Source organism: Microcaecilia unicolor, chromosome 13 (assembly GCF_901765095.1).
Source record: "Microcaecilia unicolor chromosome 13, aMicUni1.1, whole genome shotgun sequence".
NCBI lineage: Eukaryota > Metazoa > Chordata > Amphibia > Gymnophiona > Siphonopidae > Microcaecilia > Microcaecilia unicolor.
The window spans coordinates 98,902,857-98,929,111 of record NC_044043.1 but is presented as its reverse complement, the minus strand read 5'-3'; the positions used below and the strand labels follow the sequence as shown (position 1 = coordinate 98,929,111).

The following is a 26,255-nucleotide window of genomic DNA, read 5'->3' as shown; positions in this document are numbered from 1 at the left end:
ACCTTTTTCCTACTCTGAAATTCTTGGAACTCATATTTCAGCTCCTGTCTCGGTTCATTTAGTATTATTTTACTGCCCAATGAACCCTTCTTAGTCATCTCTGGGACTCTTCTTCAATGAACTGCAAATGCTTCAGTTAATTTTTCTAAAAATCTTAACTTGGGATTTCAATTCTTCACACTGTCAGGCTTTTTTCTCATTATTTCTGACTTTGGCTTGATCCAACACTCTTGGTTCCCTACACATATGGCAGGTCATAGACTTGACTTCTCTCCTGATTTGTATCAGATTTAAATGTTGTCAATTTCTTGACTCTATCACTACCTTGTACAGACCACTATTTTTTATTTTAACATGTAAGCTTCAAATCCCTTTGTGGTGTTTCAGTAATCCTCGACTCCAGCAAGTGCTTTATAAGCAGCCACACCTTTTGTCTTGGTTTGACCCATTCTCAAGTCCTCTGCTTTTCACTTTATTTCCTGATAATTTTACTGCTCTTTCTCCAGACACTCAAGCCCAGGCCTGGAATGATGCGGTTTCCAGAAGCCTTGATATGTCTGCACCTTAGCCCACTCTTGCTCCCTCTAGATCTCCTTGATTCCATCAAGGTCTTCTTGCCCTTAAACGTTGTGTATGAAGGACTAAGCGCCTTTGGCGTAAATCCGTACCCCGGAATTAGTGTTATCCCATGAGTGTCTTCATTATCCTCATAGCCAATAGAGAATCGCACCATAATACAACCCTAAAAATAACAATTCAAAGTAGCATGGGATAACCTTAGAGAAGAGGAAATTCCCTTTCCTTGAGTCTCTTCAGACCTATCCAGATGCATGGCTATGCGCTCACAGGTCTGGACTGGTCTGCAGGGCTAATAAGGAAGGAGAAATTAGGGCTTACCTGCTAATTTACTTTCCTTTAGTTGCTCCAGACCATTCCCTATCCCTACCAGCAGATGGGGAGACAGAAACACTGCAAAGTGCTTACACTTGGTGCTGTGGAGTCCTGAATACCTAAGTATTTCTATTCACAAAGCAGCTGTAGCAAATTTAAATAACTGAGTTGAGGAAAAAGAGTTCTAATCCATACAGCACATAGTAAAACAATTTTAAGGTGGGAGGAAAATTTGAAAATATTGACGAATATTGGCAAAGAGCTCCAGGCAAACATGTCCTTGGAGCTAAGAAACTCTTCATCATTGGCAGAAAACCTCACCACCTCTTAAACAATTTTGTCAATATTTTCAAATCGCTTGTCAATAAAACATAATGCACTTATCTGATTCTGTTTTGCTGTCACAATCATCCCCACACCGATGTTGGCCAGCGTTTTGCATTTGATGTTTCAAGCTCAGGGTATTTATAGCCATAGAAAACAAAACTTAGCAGCAAAGAGTAAGCTTCCTCGGCGGGAACAATACTGCATTATCTGTTTAATATAACATACTATGTAATTTTGAAAGGTTATTAACATGTTAGCCACACTGAACCTGAATAATCCTTGGGATAATGTGTGATAGAAATGCCAACTAAATAAATAAATAAATAAAGCAACAACAGATCCCTCTATAAATTCCCATAGGGAACCAGAACAAACAAGCAGCTGCCTGACCCCGGCAGATAGGACCCGTCCTGCATATGTACTCATCAACATCTCTGTGTTTTTCTTTTTGTGACTTCTTCGGACACACTAGAAGCAAGGCTTACTTCTGCCTCCTGACGATTCCTCCGGCAGTGAAGCCCGTCATCGGCAATGTGGACAAGGAACAGCTCCAGACCATTCTCTAGAATGGGAAGTACAAAAGCAGTATTCACCAAGAGCAGGACACAGCTAACCCCTAATTCCAAAAGTGCTGCCTCACAGGCAGCCTCCCCGCAAGCCTGAACACCCAAACAGTAGTGATTGATGAAGGCATAGAGGGACGACTATAGGTAGCTGCCCTGCAAAAGTCCACCTCAAGGTCACCTGCGCCCACTTGGAATGCACACGCGGGCTTGGAGGAGCACTGCGACCACTGACCAAATAATCAGAGGAAATCGACTCCCTAATCCAATGAGTGATTGCAGCCTTCGAAGTGGCCTCACCCTGCTTCCGACCTCTGAGAACTGAAACTCCGCTGTCTTCTGCAAACAACATCGAAGCACTCTGCGCACATCCAGAAGGTAGAGCTCAATGCCTGCTTCCCGACTGGAAAATACCGGGAGAGAGATGGTCTGGTTGACATGAAACAGAAAGACTACTTCAGCAAGAAGGGACCAGGAGCAGGACAATGCGCTCCTCAAGAAAGAGGAGGAAAGGCTCCCGACATGAAAGAGGCCTAAAGCTCTGAAACATGCCGTGCCAACATAATGGTGACTAAAAATGCCACTTTGCGCAAAAGATCTTTAAGTGAAGAGGCTCAAAAGGTGGTTGCAGTAACATGGACAACACCAAACACCAAGGACAAACTCCCTGAAAGAAGCGGGTGAAGTCTGGATGGCGTGAGAGGGAATGGCCCTGGAGAGGTCCCCTGAAGACCACCAGGACCACTAACTGAACCTTCAGCAAGGAGTACCAAACCCTTCTGCAACCCATCCTGGACAAGGACACAGATGAGAGTGACTTACCTGAACAATGGCGTTCCAGGGGAGGGGTGTAGGGAGAAATAAGAGAAAAGAAATGAGAGGAGAAGTCAGTAAAAGAAACTTGAACTGTATGTAAATGGATAGGGAGCCAATGGAGTGACTTGAGAAGAGGTTTACGCGAGTGTAGTGACACTGGCAAGTTCTGCAGCAGAATTTTAAACAAATTGAAGATGGAAGAGATGGTTTAGTGGGAGACAGGTTTCAGTAGTCTAAGCAGGAAGCAATGAGCGCATGGAAAAGGATTTTAGTAGTGTGTTCAAAATGGAAGGGATGAATTTTGGTAATGTTATAGAGAAAAACAATAGATCTTAGCAGTCTATTGGATATGTGCGGAGAAAGGGGAGTCAAAGGTTATGAGTTGATGACAATGTTATCAACTGAATCAAAGAATGAGGGGAGAGGGAGGTTTAAGGGGAAAGATAAGCAGCTCAGTCTTGGCAATGCTCAGTTTCAGATGCCGATGGGGCATCTAGGCAGCAATGTCAGACAAGCAGGCTGAGACTTAGGCATGGATTCCTCGTAAAATTTCTGGTATAGAGAGGTAGATCTGGGAGTTGTCAGTGTAAAGATGGTACTGAACCGTGAGAGGCAATCAAAGCACCAAGAGAACAAGTTTAGAAAGAGCAGAGGCCTCAAGACATCAGTGCCATTATCTGTCAAGACTCTTGATGTGGCCAGTCAGGACCTACCAATACTAATTTTGTGCTGTGGAGTGTATTAGTTTTTTCAAAGAACTGAGATGCTGTGATTTTTTTTTATTATTTTTATACAACTAGAGTCGCAAATGGAAGATTGGAAATGGGTAGATGGTAAAGTCAGAGATCAACTAGATTTTACATTACTGCAGCAGGAAGCAAAAACAGGTTAACGAAATGGTCTTTGCAGTTAGGATTTTTTTGTCACATTCAAAGTTTCCAATGGTAGACACTACAGTGCATACTTTATGTAGAAACTTTACTGGATGCCATGTGTAACACTTTGGAGCTTGTGCTAGAATAATTTTAAAATGAAATTATTCGTCATGTATGATTTTAGCTGTGCTTTGCGCCTTGATATAGGCTTCTACTTACCAGTCTCACTGGCCTTTGCACCTCCACTGCTGCCTTTTCCCCAGCTGCCCAGCTGAGCCTTGGGGACCAACTGAATCTTCTCATCTATTGTGGGCTGTAAGACATTACAGGTATATTAACCCAGAAAATAAGGGGGAAGATATTCTTCTATAAGAAAGTTACTGACATGTCAGATTAAATGTGAAATGCATGCATGTAAAAACATTTTCTCCTCCAAATGTTTATAGTGGAGTCTGTTAGGGCCTCCTCTGACAGCCTAGTATCAGTGAGGATCGTGATTATGTGGGGATTATTTCTCTGATATATCTACATACCATAAGAAATATACAATTTGGAAGTATGGGGCAAATAAGGTTTTTCTACCTCCTCACACCCACCTGTTGAATGTCAATCACCTTTTCACACTAAGATAAAACCTCAACTTTTCAAAAACAACCCCTTGAGATTTCAAAGTATCTAAGAAAACATCCTTCCAAACAGCTTTTCTAGTGTGTCAATACTTACCTTTGTGATCTTCATGAACTTAGAGGGATCCAGCACCCTATTTTTCGCCCCTTGTACTGTGTTCCATCCACCATCATCTACTCTCTGTACTCCTAAAAGCACAACAAAGTCAGTTCCTTTAACTACAGAAGTCTTCACCTTGAAAATATTTTTGCTCCTAACACACCTACAAAAATATACACTGTATATACAAACAGAAATGCAGATAATTTTACTTTTAAGATCTCAGAAGCCAAACTTTATAAATGATCAGCTCTAGGTAGCTACTTACCAGTAATTATTGCTCTCCAAGTCATACAGGCGAGTCACATTATCACATCAGAGACTCATCTCCCAATTCCACAACTTGTGTGTGTTAACTTGGTACTGTAAAGCACAGCTGCTCTGTAACATGGGTTTCTCCCTAGAGAACAGGATAAATCAGCCACTCTAGTGGGTATTATTATCCAGTGGTGCTGATATACAGCAGCTCTCTCAGAGCTCAGAACCACCAAGCTATTTGGAATAAAACCCCCATATTCTGTTCTTTTCTAGTACAGATTTCGGTGGTAAGTACTCCTTCTCAATGCCAGTTATTACTTTGCCCAGCTCATCCACACACTGCTCCATTTCATAAAGGGCTGATCTATATCAAGCAGATCAGCCCCCCAGGTCTGACACAAGCCTGGTGATTTCTGACTGGACTGAAGCCAAGTCCTGCTTAATGTCCAGTGCTGATGGAAATGCTTCATGAAGCTAATTTTATTTGATAACACACTTCATCGAAGCGTGTTAACAATTCAACAGTTCTTGCTGATCAAGTAGGTTACACATAATATAAACTGAGTTCTACACTGAAATTACATTTTTTCATTACATGCTATAAAGGAAGTTAAACTAGCAAGGATCTAGTGTACAGTTTTTCTTGTTCTATTCCCTCATGGGATCTCCTTCTTTTGGAAACCCATACCTTTGCAGGACTGTCTTTCACACACCACTTCAAAATACAATCATTTCTTTAAGCTTTTGTTAACTCATTAAATACCATCATCTTTTGACCATATTTCTGTTAATATGCTTTAAATTAATCTGATTGCCTGTACTACAATTCAGAATGTGCTTATGTGTTTCAATTATGACACTTATTGTAATTTAGTGATTTATATTTTACTTTTATCCATGGATGTGTTGATAGTTGTGACAAAACAGTAGGTTTTAAGCCTGTAAACTGTACTGATTATTTCTTGAAGTGTATTTCTCTAGAAAAGACTGTTTCTTCTTTAGTTAGCACACAGAGAAGAAGTTAACCTGCAGTGATGTGGCCAACTACTTTTAAAACTTGTTGTTCTGGGCGCTGATTGGCCCTGGAGCTCAATCTCAGCTAGGATGTACTGGCTTTTTCTCCAGTCTTAGCCAGGGAGAAAAGAGAGAAAGATCTCTTTGCTGAAGCCCTGTGAACAGTTATATTTGATAAGCTGTGAGCAGCTATATGTCCTGATCTCCCCAGGTACTATTTAGATAGTATACAAATGTTTAGATAGTGTTATAATTAAACCCATATTTCAGTTACCTGCTATTGTTTTGCTGATTGCATATTTTCTGTTCATTGTTCTAATTTTTCATGACAAACATTTTTAGTTTATTGCCTCTGCTTGTCTGGACTAAGAATCCTGGTGGTTTGTGTGTTGGGTCTGAGTGCTTTCCAGGAACTGTGGGACTACTGGGAGTGTAGCCTCAGTAACCTAGGAATAACTGGGGATAATTTGAGAGTGGGAGACTCGCCCAGAGGCAGTTGGGACCTAATCGGTGGGAGGAGGGAGTTAGTGTTGAGCACAAGCGGCAGGTGCAGGCAGACCCGAGCTGTGCAGGGGATAGACCCTCTAAGTGGCTGTGGGGTAGCCCCACGCAGGTGGCCAGGAGTTTCGTGACCTTCGAAAGCTAATCAAGAAATGTATTAAGTTATGTCCATTAAAAAAGGTATCATCTTATTTTCTTTTCCATGTTTTATTTTGTTTGATTTCTAGTGACAATAGTTAACACTGTCTACATGTCAGGTCCTATACATTTGATATCTTTATTTTAAGCAATTTTATACTGATATTTGTTTTGACACTTCACATATTTTTACTGTACATTGTAACTTGACTTGAGCACTATGGTGGCAAGATATGTGGTAAATTTACTACTACTATTAATCTGTTTCAGACATAGCAGCAAAAATGGAAACTTAAAGAAGCTGGTCTCCCTCTCTGATGTGGCACAAGAATGAAGTTTGGGGAAAATTCTTTCAAGTAGCACACAACAGTATCATGTCGCCTGAATCACCAATTATTCAAGACGCATACTTTTGTAGAGAAAAAGCAAGAGTACAACAGTGTTGCTGCAGATTCATTCATGCTCCTACTGAAGCAGCGTTACCATTTTTCTAGGCTCACTGGGGCACATACTAATCAAGCCAAAAGGAAACCTGAATAACATTATCTGAATATTCAGTGGAAAATATTCAGTGCGTATACCCACATAAAGTTATCTTTAGGACAGCTTTCTACCCTAACCAGATTAATGTTCATGACTTTAAGCAACCAGCAGTAAGTATACAAATTTTATTGTACCCAAGGAACATCTCTAATCCCCTTTTTTATGCTGGAAATTTTAGTGCACATGATTTGCCCACCGACTGGCGAGAACTTGAACCTTCACGAAATCCTGACTGGAGGAATCCTCACCTGGACGCCTCTTCTCTTTGGTAATGAGTTGCTGCACTTTTCGTTGTTCTTCCTGCTCCTCAAATTTTGCCTCTTTATGAATCTGTTCAATAGTTTTGGGGCCCTGGTCTGCTCTCCGTGATATCCAGTTGCACTATGAAAAGAAGTAAAGGAGAAGCATTTAAGCAGCCCATACATTACTGTAAGCCCTAAGGAAGCTTGCATTCCTTCTGCAGTAACTGTATGACTGGGGAGAGTATTTGCCTGCCTTCAAGAGATCAGGAAGAGTGATCCTATCTATATAAATATATACTCTAAAGCAAATTACAGTAATTACTAGTGCTCTGGGACCCATTTAAAAACTTCAAAAATTTGAATTCTTTACTTATATTTGAAATTGTCTGTTAAACAGAATAGTTAATATAGCAGGAGTGAAGCAGCCGCCTAATGATTAATGCCTGGGCTGAGAACCTGGAGAACTGGGTTCCATTCCCAATGTGGTTCCTTGTGACCTTAGACAAGTCTCTTAACCCTCCATTGCCCCAGGTACAGAAACTTAGATTGTGAGCTCATTAGGGACAGAGAAAGTACCTACATATAAAATACATAAACCTCTTCAGTTGTACCACAGAAAGGCAGTACATCAAATCCATGACCCTTTAAATCAGGGGAGGGCAACCGTTATACAATGGGCCATATGAATATCAGTACTACCCATAGTGGGCTGCAACATCATGTAACATCAGAACCAGATGTTCTGTGATAAATACATAAGTAAAAATGTAGCTAGAAACGATGGAAAACTACTAGAATGGTCATTCTGAAAATATTTGCAAAATACAGTATTTAAAGTCACCAAAACTCTGGTTAATGATGTTTTCTGTGTATACTTTCAATGGTCTTGGGAGCTGCATAAAATTCAATGGCGGGCCTCAGGTTGTCCACACCTGCTTTAAGTGATGGTAAAGATCAAAATGGTCCATCAAGTCTGCTCAATACAGATTCATTCAATCAAATTTGACAACATCCCCTATGCAATCCAGCACAAACTTCCTCTTCTGCCAAGTATTTTTAATTGTTCTCATATGCTCCCAGAATGCCTCAAATATTCTAAACTGATGGTCACCACCATCTCTTATACCATTTTCCAGGTCCTACCATCTTCAACTTTGCTTCTCAAAAAACTATAACCCAAGTCACATCCAGAACCCCATGCTTTCTCATTGCCAAGTTCTGAAGTAATCCCCACAGTCATCAAGATTAGTTATGCTGTGCTGAGAGAAGAGTTGTCCTCTCCATGTTCACTGAAGTTTGGGTTTCATCCATGGCCCTCCATAGAGGTCACCCCAGCCTCTCTTAGAAAACCAGTGCTGTTGTGGCCCTTCCACACTGATGGCATCTCTTCATCACTCCTCTTCACATGCTGTTTGCCAGAAAGCGAGATTCAGTCTTGTCACAACAGTAAAGGTCAAAGCATTTATTCTTCCATCCTGAGACAATATATTGAGCTCTGATCAGGAGGGGCTTCCTACTTCTCCCGACACAATAGACCCTTCCACTCAGGACACACTTGAAGTATCATGGAGTTACTTAGTCTGGCAAAGAAAACCTCTTGGCTTTCCTTTCCTCTTTGGCATGGTAAGTCAAAAAAAAAAAAGTATCTCTCCTTATAATCAACAATCATTTAATCTTCCCTAGAATTCACCTTAATAATATTCATACCATATCTTCAAAATATATCAATTTTATTGCAACTTATCTTTTTAGCATCAAGAGGTGACTGTTCAGATCTAGTGTTGTTACATTCCTCCAGCTCTGTTACCATCCGATGTGGCTAACATTTTGCGGTTCACAAACCACTGCGTTGGATATCAGAGGAGGGCTCAACAAATCCTGGGGCCAGGTCACCACGGAGCCTAGAAATTTCATTCTGGTGCCTGGGTTTTCATATTCTCCCAATTTGTTTTTTTACCACCGCAGAACTGCCTGTACCTGCTTCTCTCTACCCCGCCCAGCGATCAGGCTTTGCATATAAATGAGCCATGCGGTGCAGAGGGTTCAGGAAGTCTCACAGGACTTAAAACTATAAGACTTCTCCAACTTCTTGCACCGTGTGACTCAAGTATATGCAGAGCCTGATCGCTGTGCACAGCAGAGAGAAACAGTTTCAGGCAGCGCTGTAAGTAATAAGTAAAACCTGGAGGGGGGGGGGGGGGGGAAAGAGAAATGGGGGAAAGTGTGTGAGAGAGGGTTATGAGAAGAGACAGACTGGGGGAAGTGGGGGTTATGAGAAGAGACAGACTAGGGGAAAGTGTGTGTGTGGAGGGGGTTATGAGAGACAAACTGATGGGCACCCAGGCTATGATGATAGGTGAAGCAAAGAGGCAATTGCCTCTTTGCTTCACCTATGTAGTGGGTGCTCTCACACAGCTGACAACATGCTTTGGGAAGGGAGACTACTGACGTCTGCAATTGATTAGCAAAAGCACCTTAAGGAGTTGATTTATTAAAAAGTTTCTTTTCAGGGAGGGGATTCAAAACCCCATCCCCCCTCAACTTCACTGGGGACAATGTTGGAAGGGTGGGAAAAGAGAAGTGAGAAAGGTCTTGATACTGGCTCCTAAGTTTAATGAGAATTTGTTGAGGTCTCTTGTAGAGCTCAAGTGGTACAATCATGTATTCTCCAGCATTATTTCTGATTTCTTAGTTTTCAAATCCTTCCCAGTACCGACTTGAAGACTTTGGGTGGGGGGAACAACTTTCCCTTTTTTAGTTTCATTTCTTCTGGATGCCTTATAGGGCTTATTAAGAAAGGCTGAAGCTACAGAAATATTTCTTTTTTCTGCTTATAGCTAACCAAAAGTATCCACTGGAAGTTGCTGGACTAGTTGGATCCCGGGTTTTCTCCAAAGCGTCTGTTTTTTAAGAGAAGAAATTGATACATCTGGCATTGCTGAGCATTGATACTGCTGTGATACAGGAACAGAGCATGTGTGTGAAAAGTTTCAGAAGTTGCAATTTAACTATAGCAGAGCTTGCCTGGGGGTGAGCTATCATGACAATATTACCATTAAGTGTGCCTTCATTCCCCTTGCTGTGTATGAAGAACTAGTTATTCCTTTGTGTCCCTACCCAGACCAGATAACGCACTGATGTCCCACTCCAAAATGCACCAATACAGACTCCCCTACACTCCCTCCTGCCTCCACAACTTTCTCATTTCCTACATGCTCTTACGCTTCCTTCACTCTGCAGACCACAACCTTCTGACCCTTCCCACTCCCACGAAGATTCATCTAACCACCATCTGTGATTCAGCTTTCGGCTATCTAGGCCCCAACCTATGGAACAACCTCCTACTCAATGTATCCTATACTGTTTATTATAAGGCACATTGAACTCAAACTTGTTTGGGATAACGTGGGATATAAATGTCACAAATAAATAAATACATCTGTTTTCTGTGTCCTTCCCTCCTTCTTCCTGACTTCTTGTCCACTTTTTCTCACTGTTCTCTGGTCTATTCTTTCTTCTTACCTGAATCTTTGTTTTTATACATTGTGAACTGATTCATGTCTTTTTGTAGGCCATAGCGGTTCATCAAATACGCTGAAATAAATAAATCTGACTGCATTCACTTTGAATCACATTTCATCTAGAAACCCCAGCTGACAGCACGAGGGGCCCACTAAAACCCACAAAGGCTAGAGCCTAGGATCCCTGAATCCCAAACACAGTAGAATTCTCAATTACAAGCATCCAGCTGTGGAATAGTACATACCAGTCGCAACTCTATAACATCCTGAAGCATAAACCGAATTCTAGACGATGTTTTTCTCTCTTTCACAATCTTCTCCATCTGATTGAAGTACTGATCCATGCGAGGCTATGAAAGGACATCAGACACTTATTTTGTTAGTACACAAAGCATTTGCAGTCATCAGGAGTCTCTATGAGAATAAAAGGGGGAGCAATTCTGGAGACCACACCTTCAATAGGATATAAACCAGATGGATTCAGTCCAAAAGGCAACTATTAAACTGGTCTTCATCATAAAGCATTAATGATCTAAGTATATGTACTTTGGAAGAAGGGTGGGAAAAGGAAGCTATGATACAGAACATTTAAATACCTCTGTGGCATAGATGCACAGGAGGCAGCCTCTTTCAACTGAAAGGAAGCTCAGAGGATGATGGTGAAAGGGAACACTCGCGAGTACTCTAAGGAAATATTTCTTTACAGAAAGGGTGTTGAATGCATGGAACAGCCTCCCAGTAGAGGTGGTGGTGATGAAGAAAACCTGGGCCAAGCAGATGACCTCTAATGGAAAGTAAGTTATTTTAGAGCTTAGTAGTTGGTATGGATGGGCAGATTGGATAGGCCATATGGGCTTTATCTGCTGTCATTTTTCTAGTTTTCTATAAAGGTAACATAGGTTCGTGTATTCCCTCACCACTTGGCCCCTCTTCTAACTGAAGAGACCTGGCCATGTTCCTGTGCACCACTCTTGGTGCAGGCGGCTATGGATCATACCAATGCTCTACATTAGACCTGGCATAAGAAGTCATTACCTTGGCCTTCTCAAAATCAAGATCCTTGCCAATAGTAGTGAGCAGGCGGCACAAGCACTCCAGTGACTCCTCATCGTGGTTCTTTAGCAGCTTTACTACACAGTCATGCATAATAGCTTCTGTCAGCATTTTCAGCTTGAAGAGTTCACCAATGAACTTTATGTTGCCAATCGATCTCCTTCGTGCCTTGTCTTTCGCTTCCTCCAGCTCATCTTGCAGCCTTGTCTTCTCTTCTGGCTACAATGTAAAATAAAAATATTTCGAAAGCATGCAAAATACATGAATTTGAAACAAAGTAATTGCCTGCATGGTTATTCTGAGGTATTGATAGGTAATCAATAGAAATAGAATAAAACATAGAAAAGAAAATAAGATGATACCTTTTTTTATTGGACTAACTTAATACATTTTTTTATTAGCTTTCGAACAGAGCTCTTCTTTGTCAGATCAGAAATAAGCAAATTTATCAAAATTTGCTTATTTCTGATCTGATGAAGAAGGGCTACCTTCGAAAGCTAATACAAAAATGTATTAAGTTAGTCCAATAAAAAAAGGTATCATCTTATTTTCTTTTCTATGTTTTATTTTATTCTATTTCTATTGATTACCTTTAAAAGTGGACTAACACGGCTACCACATGTCTCTACTCGAGGTATTGATAGAAAGTAATCCCTCAAAGTGAGCTGGGCATGGACTTTCCCCATTCAAAACAGATACAGCATCAGGTTAAATACCCCTGATTTGAAGCTGCTGCAGAAACACTATAAATGTGCCTATAAATACAGTCTGCAGTATTTACTGCAAAGCACACCTTCCATTCTCTCTGTCATGCATACTATAGCAGGAAAATATTGAAAACTTGTGAAATCGTATAAAGCCATCTCATCACCATCACTGAGGCACTGTCAATACAAACAAAATGTTATTCCCAAAGGTTCATGCTCCCTTTGTTTTTAGCAAGATGTTCCTTGCAGGAGAATTACAAGTCTTTAATCTACATTTACCGTTGTGGCAGATTCAAGTTCTTTCTGCTTCTTCTCAAAGACATCATCATCTGCTTTATCCTTCTCAAATTCCTTCTGACAGCGGTTCAGTAGCAGCTTGCGGAAATTCACAGTGTTCCCTGGCTTGTCTGCCATTGGCACTTTGAGCTGAATCCAGAGAGGAGAGAGACATAACAAAAGAAGTGTCAGACACGATTAGACCAATGGTCTATGAAGCTGAGCACTGTGTCTCTGCCAGTGGCAGACCTGGATCACGTTGAGCTGTTTGAAGATCATCTCTCTGTAGCTCATCCCAGGAGGTGGTGGCAGGTCCCTGTGCCTGCCAAACCAATGGATGTTTTTCTCCAGAAACTTTTCCAAAACCACACTTTGGCAACAATTTACACAATTCGACTGTGCACTGCTTCCAATTTATATTTTATTTTAAATCTACTACCTACTATTTTAAAAGAAAAATAATACTTTACTTGTTCTGTAACATTTCTTATTTTATAAAACTTTTTCCCTCCCATCATTTCTTCCCCAGGAAGATTTGAATTGGATGATGTGACTACTCACTTGATTTTGAAATAACCTTAGTATAATATTTAACTTTTAACTCCATAAAGTTGATGAAAAGTCACTTTTCTGGAGAGACTGGGATACAAGGAGGGGGAATGATGGAGAAAGGTGGTTGGGGTGAGTGTGCCATGGAGACTAGAGCAGAGAAAGGTGGTGGGGGTGGACGGAATTGGGATCTTGGTCGGAGTTAGGGAGGGCAGTGAATGTTTAGGGGTGGGGTGGGGAGAGAGAGAACTATAAAAGGCAAAGGCAAGGGGGAGAAAAATAGGAGGCATTCACCCTGGAGAAGGGGCAGAGAAAGTTGGGGGCTAAACTTACCAGAAGAGGGGAGAGGAAGGGATACAAGCTAAGAGAGTTGGAGAAGAAGGAGCCTTAGGAGGGAAACAGCTGTGGGGAGGAGTCAGCCCTTATAACGGTGGAATAATGCACAAGAAAATTACAAATACAGGGGGCAATTATACAACTGGTCACCTCAGGTTGTGTGTCCCGAAGCAGCACACGGGGAGTGCCCGTTCTGATACAGAATACTAGTGCCTAACTGGAGATGGGCTCACTTATGCCAGGTCTATGGCTGAAGTACACGTTCAAGTGCAGCAAGAACCCCCCATATCATCAGTACATTCCCTTACATTTAGGCACTAAGTCACTCATGTCCAGCCTTACACAATAAAACTTAGGGCTTGTGCATGCATAAGGGGCCCTTTTTCCTGCATTTACACGTGTGAGGAATGCAGTTACAGCTTTCCAGAATTTTAAGACCATAAGAGTAGCCATACTGGGTCAGACCAATGGTCCATCTAGCCCAGTATCCTGTTTTCCAAACAGTGGCCAAGCCAGGTCACAAGTACCTGGCAGAAACCCAAAAGAGGATGATCTTCGGCTCAAGAAGAAGTAGGAGATAAAGGAAAAGAAAATAATGTTATCAGGTAATCCAGACACAGGCCACCAACCATCTTACAAACCCAACTTTGTAATTTTATCCTGGAGGTCTTTCAGCAGCTCTGTGATCAGCATGCGTGACTTCCTGCTTCATATTCACTTCATACAACAGAAACTGCTCGATTCTTCATCCAGGAGTATTCAAATCAGCTTAGCTACTGTGACTGGACACTTAGGGGCCCTTTCACCAAGGTGCGCTGAAATACTTCAAATACTATGCACAGAGTTTTCAAAACATTGGGGCATAATTCAATTTTTTGCACTGAATTCCCCCTGCCTTTATTAACTTAATTCATCATGCTACCCAACAGAAGTCGATTTGACTATTTTACTTACCGTGGCAAGACATCTACACATATTTCCATAGGCAACTGAGAAACTGGGCTCATCAATGGCTTTCTCAAAGACCAGGTCGATGACTCCCTTTAGCCTCTCCTCTGTGTCCACTGTCAAGTCTGTTACTTGCTTCATCAACTGGTTGAACATCTGCGGTGTCAACTTATTTAAAATACTTCGTACCTTCCGGAATAATTCCTGAGAAAGAACCCGAAATAATAATGAATCATAAAACCACAGTACCAGTACCTGCTAATAAGACAGACCCCTTAACTTTCTTCAACCAAATATAGAGCAGTAAAAAAAAAAAGCAGGAAATGTGCAGGTTTAGAACACAAATGGGAGAGTCAGCCTTGGACGTGCAAAAAGGGTAGAATTTTCATGGATGAAAGACCTGCTGCATGCTAACAACCTCAAATTTTGAGCTCCTGAGTTTAGAAATATGACACCCAAACCATCTTTTACCAGTTGGCTTGAAATGTTTGTTGATCCAGAGGAGTACAGATCTAGACACTAATGAGTATGGAACACCTCTACGGCAGAGGGGGATGGTATGAATTCCTCAAAATACTACTTTGAGAATTATTAGAGGTGTCCTTTATCCAAAAATATTTCCTTTGGATGTATAATAATGGAGATTAGCAGTTTAAAACATAATTTAATAACCTGTCTAGTTCATCTTTCCAATTTTAGCTCAGAGAAGGTTACATTATTTGGTATTTTTTTTTTCTTACATTTGTACCCCGCGCTTTCCCACTCATGGCAGGCTCAATGCGGCTTACATGGGGCAATGGAGGGTTAAGTGACTTGCCCAGAATCACAAGGAGCTGCCTGTGCCTGAAGTGGGAATCAAACTCAGTTCCTCAGTTTCCCAGGACCAGAGTCCACCACCCTAACCACTAGGCCACTCCTCCACTGTCCATATTCCACTAGCAACATTCCATGTAGAATCTCCAATAGTATCTATTTTATTTTTGTTACATTTGTACCCTGCGCTTTCCCACTCATGGCAGGCTCAATGTGGCTTACGTGGGGCAATGGAGGGTTAAGTGACTTGCCCAGAGTCAGAAGGAGCTGCCTGTGCCTGCAGTGGGAATCGAACCCAGTTCCCCAAGACCAAAGTCCACCACTAGATTACTGCTCAAAAGTTTACAATCCAAGTGGGTGCCTGAGGCAACAGGTGATAAAGTGCCCTGTCCATGGCACAGAAAGTTTCGGTGAGAGAAACAGTATTTTGTCCTCAATCCATTCCTATAATCTCTATAGTTCTTCACAGAATGAAGAAAATAAGCATTAAAATGAATTTACAAACATCCAAAAAAAAAAAATCTAGGCCCATAAAGATGCAGAAGTTGCTCAATGAAAAAAATAAACATAAGCAGCAAAACGCAACAGCCAAACTTTGAATGATTAAAGGACAGAACCAACAGCTCAACTGACATTTTCGAGAAAGTTGTTCATGCTGCTCATTAGTGTCAGATCAGCAGCTGACTAGTTTTCTACTGGGAAAGACTGTCCAATGTTTAATGACATTTATTACACAAATTCACAAACACTGGAAACACACAAACATTTCTATGAAAAGGGAAAAGTTCACTTTATCTCCCTGTAGTAATTATCCTCTGATCACAGCATGTCTGTCATGGGAAGGTCTCTGTGATTTCTCACCTGAGTTTTTACATTCTCTGGGTCCTCAGAAAGGCTGTCTCGCTTCAAGCTGGGTTTCCAGGCATTCTCTGCCTTCTTCAAGTGAACATCATCACCAACAGAAATATTCATGATAATCTTCCTTGGCTCCCTCCTCTGGCCAGGCTGGGTTCTCCTGGGTCCCACAGTCAACAACTAGGACAAAACCATTTTTGCTGAAATCTGAGGCACGTCCACACAATTTACAGTACATGTTTTCTACCATTCCTATAACTCAGAAACGTTATCACAGGCTGTGGATGGACCATCTGCTAAAGGTTAAGAGAGTCAATATATAACATTTAAATGCATGTTAACTTATCTGTTAATTTGTAGGTTCATGCAAGCTAAATTGATTTAGCGTGCCCTAAAAATTTTTAAAGGCACACTAACGAACCAAATGTGGACTAACAAATGTACAACTGTAGCCTGAGCCATAGGGCAGCCAGAATTAAATTTTCCAGTAGAAATAAAATAAAACATAAGATAACCCTTTTTATTGGACTAACAATACATTTTTTGATTAGCTTTCAAAGGTAACCATTCTTCTTCAAATCAGAGATAGGCAAATGTTGATAAACAACAGGATATATAAGTGAAACGTCAAATCATTCCAATGACAGTCTCACAGGAAGAGGGTGGTGGTGGGTAAGGTGAGAAACATGGGAACTGGGTGGCTGAGAGACAGGGAAAGACGCATGCTCATAAGAGGGTGACAAAGCAGTAGAATTTTATGGGTTATAAAGGAAACTTTAAGACAATCCAGGAACGTTAAGACCTCTGAAGTCAGAATGACCAAATGTTTTGACACCCACCAGACAGGACTTAAAGATCTGGGTTTTCTAGCCCATAAGATTCTACTGCTTTGTCACCCATCACCATGAATCTTTCCCTGTCATCCACCCAGCTCCCATGTTTCTCACCTTACCTACCCCACCCTCCTCCTGTAAGACTGTCATTGGAATGCTTTATATATATTGTTATTTATCAACATTTGCCTATCTCTGATCTGAAAAAGAAGGGTTACCTTTGAAAGCTAATCAAAGGGTATCATCTGATTTTCTTTTCTATGTTTCTTTATTTCTATTGATTACCTTTAAAAGTGGACTAACACGGCTACCACATCACTCTACTCCAGCTAGAATGAAACTAATTAACACTTACAGGCATGCCACGACCACTCGAACTGGGCCTACTAAAATCAGCAAAAGCTGGGGTGAAATCTGGCCCTCGCTGCAAGATGCGAGGATCCAACGTTCTCTGGGGCAGTTTTGGCTGATTGATCTGTAGAAAGGAGCAAAGTCAGTTAGAAAACTACCTTTCCAACTTCAGAAAGATAAACAATAATGAACTGCCAATAGCTTATGATAAATAAGGTACTTCTGACCAGATGATTGTGTATTTGAGGTCATGCACAATCATAGGATAAGAAGCAAACATCTTCTCTGAAAAAGGGACCATGTGGTCTCAAAAGCTTGGGTACAACCTTTATTTTTGTAGTTTTACAAAGTCCTCTGACCTCACAAGTATAATGCTATCCAGTTGGACTTGCACATTTCCATAAAAATCTACAAAATAAATGTATTCAAGGGCAAAATTCTAATTACAGAAAACAAAATGAAAAAGGTACAATTTTATCAATTCATCTTACTGTATTTCAAACTAATCATGGCTGATTGTGTCCTAATAAAGATAAATCAAATGAATTCTGCAGCACATTAACTGGAAGATATTTAAACCATGTCAATTAATAAAAAGCTCAAGCTCATTACAAATTTGTAACTACAGGGAGGATATTTTTCAGCCGTTTACCCAAGTGAAAACTGCTCTCATGTAATTTGCTTAAAAGCCCGCACAGGTTTTCATAGGACACATACTTTTAACCCACTTCAGAAGATGTGTTCTGAGGGGAGGGTTAAAAAAAAGGCAATTTGAATTCAGTGGTGGACATTGTAAATGGGTTAACAGGAGGATCGAAAGACTTAGGGGAAGGGGAAGCGGGAGTCTGAGTTGGGGTGTATAAGGAACATTACACGTTTATCTACCTAAGCTGGATGAATCTCTACGGGACAGAGTGGATGGACCATTTAGGTGTTTATTTGTCATAGGATCTTTCTACTGGAGTACAATTTTCAAAAGGTAAAGGATGTAACTTTTCATTTAACTACTGTTTCGTCACACTCTTTTCCAGCCTTAACATTTGTCCGCCATTCTCCTAAGTCACTATCCTATCTGAAGTCATCTTCTACTGAACTCCCGTTAACATGTGGTGTCCCCCAAGGTTCAGTACTTTCCCCACTATTGTTTAATATTTTCCTCAGTCCACTGGCCTTGCTGATTCAAGAATTCCAGATCTGTTGCTATATCTATGCAGATGATATCTTATTTGTTTCACCCCAGAACCCTGCTAGTCCTAATTTTTCTTCCCTCCATCTTTTTCTGAATAAAATTGGTGACTGGCTTTCAACCCATCGTTTGGTTTTGAATCCCAAGAAAACGGTGGCCCTGTGGGTTACTGGGCACAAATCTTTCCCTACTACTGTTCCCTCTCCCTACAGGGCTTTCCTATCCAGCTCGTGGACTCCCTCAAGTATTTAGGGATCCATATTGATCCTGCTCTTATTTTTCATTCACAAATTGCTGCAGTGACTAAACCTTGCTTTCTTTCTCTTCAGTTAATTCGTTTCATCTGCCCTTACCTTGATGGCAGTAGCTGTGCAACTCTTCTACACGCACTGGTTGCATCTAAGCTGGATTATAGTAACATTGTATACAATAGTCTTCCCTCACTTGCCCTGAAAAAACTTGAAACGGTTCAGAATATTGCTCGTGCCTGCCATTTTGACCATGTGTCCCCACTTCTCAGACAACACCACTGGTTACCTTATTAAACACCTCGTAACAAATAAGGTTCTTAAGCTGAGTTTAAAACCTTTCACCTGGTTACTCCCCTATACTTAAGCCAGCTTCATAACTTCTTACCAGCCTGCCCATGCCCTGCATTCTGCCTCAGCTCACCAGCTTCTCACTCATCCGCTCTACCTAACTAGATTGGAGTCTACCCAACGGCACCTGCTTTGTGGAATTCTCTTCCCTTGGGATATTTGTTCTGAACTTTCCTATCTTCGATTTCGACAGCTTCTGAAGGCTCATCTATTTGTATAAGCATTCCCCAACTAGCCACCCTCAACCTGGATGGCTCTTGGCCCTGGTTCGTCTTTGGCAGTAGCATTTTGTCCTGGCCCACGTGGCTTTTGTGTGGTTTTGTTTTCTGTCCTATCATTATTGTAGTTCCTGTTTCCATTTTATTGTAAACCGCTTTGACTTTCTTTTTTTGAAAGGCAGTATATAAGTACCATAATAAATAAATTATCTTGTCTCTGCCCTTTCCTGCCCCCACTCCACCCCATTCTCATGTTTCTGCACATTTTGCATCCTCTTCTCATTTCTCCCATCTCTGCATGCTGCTCAGGCTACTCTTCTGTTTCAGTCTCTCTTAGCATCTCTCTCAAAAAGAACAAAATATCTGATTTACTCTCCGTTTTTCAAGAGTATTGCAAATCTTTTTCATCTCAATAAAGGAAGGGATCCTTCAAGGGTAAACAAATCCCCTACCAACAACCCACCTTGTCAAGGACCACATCACTGATGGGAGGCAGTCCTTCGGGTTTCTGTATACAAGCAGGCATGAACTGGAAGCCAAGCAGGAAATCCCGATCATACTGCTTTTTCCCTTCATGATCCTGAGGCTTCCACTGTTCTATAAGAACAGGAGTTGGCTGAAGTTCATGGGAAGCACCTTGAAGTTGCTCATTAGAGTTTCCACCTTAGAAAAGGATAAATGGATATTATCTGTGAATGTGGACAGAAAACCTGTAGCCAAAAAAATATCTGAATGAAATGAAAAGGGGAAAAAAAAGGGGAAAAGAAAGTGATCATTATCCATTTTCTCAACACTCCTAGAATAAAAAAACTGGAAGACGTGCACTTTTTGTACTGAGTACAACCTCGGTTTGCTGTAAGGAAGCAGTTAAAAGACCAGACAACTGTCCGAACAGAGCTGTATGGGAAGCTAAGAATCATAAAGCACCATCATAATATAATAATATAAAAATGATAGGAAATGTGATTTACCATTAGAGCAGCGGTTCTCAACTGGTGTATCACCCAGGAGGTGTGTTGTGGTGCTGGCACAAAGAGCAATGCTTTTTTTTTTTTTTTCAAGATTACAACATATCTCTTCTTCCCTTCCTTTCCACTGCAGATCCAGCACCTCTCCGTCATTCTGCCCCCCCCCCAATCTGTCAAACCTTCTCTTCTTTGCAGGCAGCAGCAGCAGCAGCTAGAACACGTTGCTTGGGCCAAACTGGATCCTTTCCGCTGCTATGTCCCGCCCCTCTGACCCAACATCCTGTTTAGGCAAGGGTGAGAGGTGACAGAGAAATGGCTCCAGATCGGCCCAAGCAATGTGTTCTGGCTGCTGCTGCTGTCCGCAAATTAGTGAAGGTTTGACAGGGGAGGGGTGTGTGGCCTGGGGCAGAATAATGGAGATATGCTAGATTTGCCAGGGGAGAGGCTGAGGAAAAAGAGGGAAGCTGCAGACTTGCGAGGGGGGGGGGGGGGGGGGGGCTGAGGGAAAAAGAGGGAAGCTGCGGACTCGCGAGGGGGGGTTGAGGGAAAAAGAGGGAAGCTGCAGACTCACGAGGGGGGCTGAAGGAAAACGAAGGAAGCTGCAGACTCACGAGAGGGGCTGAGGGAAGAAGAGGGAAGCTGCGGACTCACAAAGGGGGGCTGAGGGAAGAAGAGGAAAGCTGCGGATTCACGAGGGGGGGCTGAAGGAAGAAGGAAGCTGCTGGACTCACGTGGGGGCTGATGGAAGAAGAGGGAAGCTGCTGGTCTCACGTGGTGGCTGATGGAAGAAGAGGGAAGCTGCTGGTCTCACGTGGTGGCTGAGGGAAGAAGAGGGAAGCTGCGGACTCACAAAGGGGGGCTGAGGGAAGAAGAGGAAAGCTGCGGATTCACGAGGGGGGGCTGAAGGAAGAAGGAAGCTGCTGGACTCACGTGGGGGCTGATGGAAGAAGAGGGAAGCTGCTGGTCTCACGTGGTGGCTGATGGAAGAAGAGGGAAGCTGCTGGTCTCACGTGGTGGCTGAGGGAAGAAGAGGGAAGCTGCTGGACTCACGGGGGGGGGGCTGAGGGAAGAAGAGGGAGAGGTGCTGGACTCAAGGGAGGACTTAAAGAAGAGGCGGGAGAGGCGCTGAACTCAAAGGGGGGGGGAGGCAGCTAAGGTAGGAAGAGAGAAAGAGGAAATATATCAGAGGTGGATGAAGTGAGGGAATGGAAGAAAAAAGGAGGAAAGTGGAGAAACAACAAATGGACAGCCCTCACTGGAAATGAGCAGAAGACAGACAGGAAAGCAGAAAAGAGAAACTGGGACCAACATGCTTGGAAAAATAAAATGCCAAGAAAACAAAAGTAGAACAAAAGTGGTGGTGAATAAGGTGTTTAGTACGCCAACCTGTGTAGGCATTGATATTAGCCAGTCATTCAGATAAGGGCAAACATAGTGGCCTTTTCATCACAGTGCTGTGCCTGCTAGGCACTTCATGAAAACTTGTGGGGCTGATGAAAGTCTGAAGAGAAGAACTTTGTATTGGAAATGCTGATGAAGGAAGGTGAATCTCAAGAACAGCCAATGATTTGGAAGGATTGAAATATGGGTGTAGCTATGCTTTAGGTTGAGAACGGCTAGTCTTTATTTTTTAAATCTTTTTATTGACAAGTGAACACAACATATCACTGAATAATAAAAAAAAAAAGACCATTATATATATAGTAAAAACTACAATAAATCAGTCAGGAAAACAAAAGTCTCAATACAACCAAGTTCCACACCAAATGACTGATAAGTGCCACACTTGTTTTTCCTTTTTGTATAAAGAAAAGAGAGAAAGAAAAGAAAAACAAGTCAATCATTTAAGTTGAGCACTGGTAGAACTGTGTTCATCTTTAACTTTTCATTCTTGATATACTGATTGTTCAAATAAATCTAGAACAGGGTACAGGCCTGCCATCCTTTTCTGGAATGAGGAAAAACCATGAGTAAACCCTTGGCTTTGAAACTGACAAGGGACTTCCTCGATTACTAATGGTGAGAGGAGGAGGAGGATACTGGTCCCTGACTGGGAGTTGCGGTGGATGTCTGCTGATGAAGTTCAGCCTGTAGCTCTGAGAGATGATTTTTCAAAACCCAACGGTATGTTGTTATAGCTTGTCACTATTTGTAAAAGTGTAAGAGCTGTTCACCCACCAGGATGGAATCAAAAGGAAGGCACTGGCTTGGCAGGTGGAGCTGCTTGAAACTCCTGTAATTTCTGGTCTCCTGACCATTGCTTTTGAGGACAGACTTGCTGAGGCTGCTGCTGAAGCTGTGGCCCTTGAGTAAGGGTATGATACATACCTGTAGCAGTTGTTCTCCGAGGACAGCAGGCTGATTGTTCTCACGACTGGGTGACGTCCGCGGCAGCCCCCACCAACCGGAAAGAAGCTTCGCGGGACGGTCGGCACGCAGGGCACGCCCACCGCGCATGCGCGGCCGTCTTCCCGCCCGTGCGCGACCGCTCCCGCCAGTTGAATGACTAGCAAAAGATGAAACACACAACTCCAAAGGGGAGGAGGGAGGGTAGGTGAGAACAATCAGCCTGCTGTCCTCGGAGAACAACTGCTACAGGTATGTATCATACCCTTTCTCCGAGGACAAGCAGGCTGCTTGTTCTCACGACTGGGGTATCCCTAGCTCTCAGGCTCACTCAAAACAAGAACCCAGGTCAATGGAACCTCGCAACGGCGAGGAAACAACAGGAATTGACCTACGAAGAACAACTAACTGAGAGTGCAGCCTGACCAGAATAAATTCGGGTCCTGGAGGGTGGAGTTGGATTTACACCCCAAACAGATTCTGCAGCACCGACTGCCCGAACCGACTGTCGCGTCGGGTATCCTGCTGGAGGCAGTAATGTGATGTGAATGTGTGGACAGATGACCACGTCGCAGCCTTGCAAATCTCTTCAATAGTGGCTGACTTCAAGTGGGCCACTGACGCTGCCATGGCTCTGACACTATGAGCCGTGACATGACCCTCAAGAGTCAGCCCAGCCTGGGCGTAAGTGAAGGAAATGCAATCTGCTAGCCAATTGGAGATGGTGCGTTTCCCGACAGCGACCCCTAGCCTGTTAGGGTCGAAAGAAATAAACAATTGGGCGGACTGTCTGTTGGGCTGTGTCCGCTCCAAGTAGAAGGCCAATGCTCTCTTGCAGTCCAATGTGTGCAACTGACGTTCAGCAGGGCGGGTATGCGGCCTGGGGAAGAATGTTGGCAAGACAATTGACTGGTTAAGATGGAACTCCGACACCACCTTCGGCAGGAACTTTGGGTGAGTGCGGAGCACTACTCTGTTGTGATGAAATTTAGTATATGGAGCATGAGCTACTAGGGCTTGAAGCTCACTGACCCTACGAGCTGAAGTAACTGCCACCAAGAAAATGACCTTCCAGGTCAAGTACTTCAGATGGCAGGAATTCAGTGGCTCAAAAGGAGGTTTCATCAGCTGGGTGAGGACGACGTTGAGATCCCATGACACAGTAGGAGGCTTGATAGGGGGCTTTGACAAAAGCAAGCCTCTCATGAATCGAACGACTAAAGGCTCTCCAGAGATGGCTTTACCTTCCACACGATAATGGTAAGCACTAATCGCACTAAGGTGATTCCTTACTGAGTTGGTCTTGAGGCCAGACTCTGATAAGTGCAGAAGGTATTCAAGCAGGTTCTGTGCAGGGCAAGAACGAGGTTCTAGGGCCTTGCTCTCACACCAAACGACAAACCTCCTCCACTTGAAAAAGTAACTCTTTTTAGTGGAATCCTTCCTAGAGGCAAGCAAGACCCGGGAGACACCCTCAGACAGACCCAACGCAGCGAAGTCTACGCCCTCAACATCCAGGCCGTGAGAGCCAGGGATTGAAGGTTGGGGTGCAGCAACGCTCCGTCGTTCTGCGAAATGAGAGTCGGAAAACACTCCAATCTCCACGGTTCTTCTGAGGACAACTCCAGAAGAAGAGGGAACCAGATCTGACGGGGCCAAAAGGGCGCTATCAGAATCATGGTGCCGCGGTCTTGCTTGAGCTTCAGTAAGGTCTTCCCCACCAAAGGTATGGGAGGATAAGCATACAGGAGGCCGGTCCCCCAATGAAGGAGAAAGGCATCTGACGCTAGCCTGCCGTGTGTCTGAAGTCTGGAACAGAACAGAGGCAGCTTGTGGTTGGTCTGAGAGGCGAAAAGATCCACCGAGGGGGTGCCCCACTCTCGGAAGATCTTGCGTACCACTCTGGAATGGAGCGACCACTCGTGCGGTTGCATGACTCTGCTCAGTCTGTCGGCCAGACTGTTGTTTACGCCTGCCAGGTACGTGGCTTGGAGAAGCATGCCGAACCGACACGCCCAACGCCACATACCGACGGCTTCCTGACACAGGGGGCGAGATCCGGTGCCCCCCTGCTTGTTGACGTAATACATTGCAACCTGATTGTCTGTCCGAATTTGGATAATTTGGCAGGACAGCCGATCTCTGAAAGCCTTCAGTGCGTTCCAGATCGCTCGGAGCTCCAGGAGGTTGATCTGCAGATCCTTTTCCTGGAGGGACCACAGACCCTGGGTGTGAAGCCCATCGACATGGGCTCCCCACCCCAGGCGAGATGCATCCGTCGTCAGCACTTTCGTGGGCTGCGGAATTTGGAATGGACGTCCCAGGGTCAAATTGGTCCGTATGGTCCACCAGAGCAGTGAAGTGCGGCAACTGGTGGAGAGGCGGATGACATCCTCTAGATTCCCGGTGGCTTGGAACCACTGGGAAGCTAGGGTCCATTGAGCAGATCTCATATGAAGACGAGCCATGGGAGTCACATGAACTGTGGAGGCCATATGACCCAGAAGTCTCAACATCTGCCGAGCTGTGATCTGCTGAGACGCTCTGGTCCGCGAAGCCAGGGCCAAGAGATTGGTGGCCCTCGCTTCGGGAAGGTAGGCCTGAGCCATCTGGGAATTCAGCAGCGCTCCTATGAATTCCAGAGACTGAGTTGGCTGGAGATGGGACTTTGGGTAATTTATCACAAACCCCAGCAGCTCCAGAAGTTGAATAGTGCACTGCATGGACCGGAGGGCTCCTGCCTCCGAGGTGTTCTTGACCAGCCAATCGTCGAGATAAGGGAACACGTGCACTCCCAGCTTGCGTAGGTAGGCCGCTACCACCACGAGGCACTTTGTAAACACTCGTGGGGCAGAGGCGAGCCCAAAGGGCAGCACACAATACTGAAAGTGCCGTGCGCCCAGGCGGAATCTGAGATACTGTCTGTGAGCTGGCAGTATCGGGATGTGAGTGTATGCGTCCTTTAAATCCAGGGAACATAGCCAATCGTTTTTCTGAATCATTGGCAGAAGGGTGCCCAAGGAAAGCATCCTGAACTTTTCTTTGACCAGGAATTTGTTCAGGCCTCTCAGGTCTAGGATGGGACGCATCCCCCCTGTTTTCTTTTCCACAAGGAAGTACCTGGAATAGAATCCCTGCCCTTCCTGCCCGGGTGGTACGGGCTCGACCGCATTGGCGCTGAGAAGGGCGGAGAGTTCCTCTGCAAGTACCTGCTTGTGATGGGAGCTGAAAGACTGAGCTCCCGGAGGACAATTTGGAGGCAGGGAGGCCAAATTCAGGGCGTATCCGTACCGCACTATTTGGAGAACCCACTGGTCGGAGGTTATGAGAGGCCACCTTTGGTGAAAAGATTTTAACCTCCCTCCGACCGGCAGGTCGTCCGGTACGGACACTTGTAGGGCGGCTATGTTCCCATGGATCCAGTCAAAAGCCCGTCCCCGGCTTTTGCTGTGGAGGCGCAGGGGGCTGCTTAGGCGCACGCTGTTGACGGGAACGAGCGCGCTGGGGCTGTCCCTGTGCCTGACGAGGCCTTCGGGCCGGCTGGTTGTACCTACGCTTCGCAAAAGAATAGGGTGCAGCCTGCCGGGCCCGGGAAAAACGCCCGCCCGCGGGGGCGGGTGCTGAAGGCGCCCGGTGGGAGAGCTTGTCGAGAGCGGTTTCCCGCTGATGCAGTTGGTCAACCATCTGCTCGACCTTCTCGCCAAAAATATTATCCCCCGGCAAGGGACGTCAGCCAGTCTCTGCTGGGTGCGGTTGTCCAGGTCAGAGGCACGCAGCCATGAGAGCCTGCGCATCACTATAC

General features: G+C 43.8%; 1 protein-coding gene across 10 annotated transcripts in view; it reads right to left on the bottom strand.

The window, feature by feature from the left end:
• EIF4G3 (eukaryotic translation initiation factor 4 gamma 3) overlaps nucleotides 1-26,255 on the bottom strand; it is a 419,008-nt gene that overhangs the window by 75,486 nt on the left and 317,267 nt on the right. For all 10 annotated transcript variants that reach the window (XM_030222062.1, XM_030222064.1, XM_030222063.1 and 7 more), the window contains 10 exons: nucleotides 19,603-19,802; nucleotides 17,141-17,260; nucleotides 15,959-16,132; nucleotides 14,291-14,488; nucleotides 12,455-12,601; nucleotides 11,451-11,687; nucleotides 10,661-10,765; nucleotides 6,901-7,033; nucleotides 4,196-4,287; nucleotides 3,692-3,785 (listed from right to left, as the gene is read on the bottom strand). In XM_030222062.1, coding sequence (XP_030077922.1) covers nucleotides 3,692-3,785; nucleotides 4,196-4,287; nucleotides 6,901-7,033; nucleotides 10,661-10,765; nucleotides 11,451-11,687; nucleotides 12,455-12,601; nucleotides 14,291-14,488; nucleotides 15,959-16,132; nucleotides 17,141-17,260; nucleotides 19,603-19,802 — 1,500 coding nt within the window. The remainder of the gene's footprint in view (nucleotides 1-3,691; nucleotides 3,786-4,195; nucleotides 4,288-6,900; nucleotides 7,034-10,660; nucleotides 10,766-11,450; nucleotides 11,688-12,454; nucleotides 12,602-14,290; nucleotides 14,489-15,958; nucleotides 16,133-17,140; nucleotides 17,261-19,602; nucleotides 19,803-26,255) is intronic.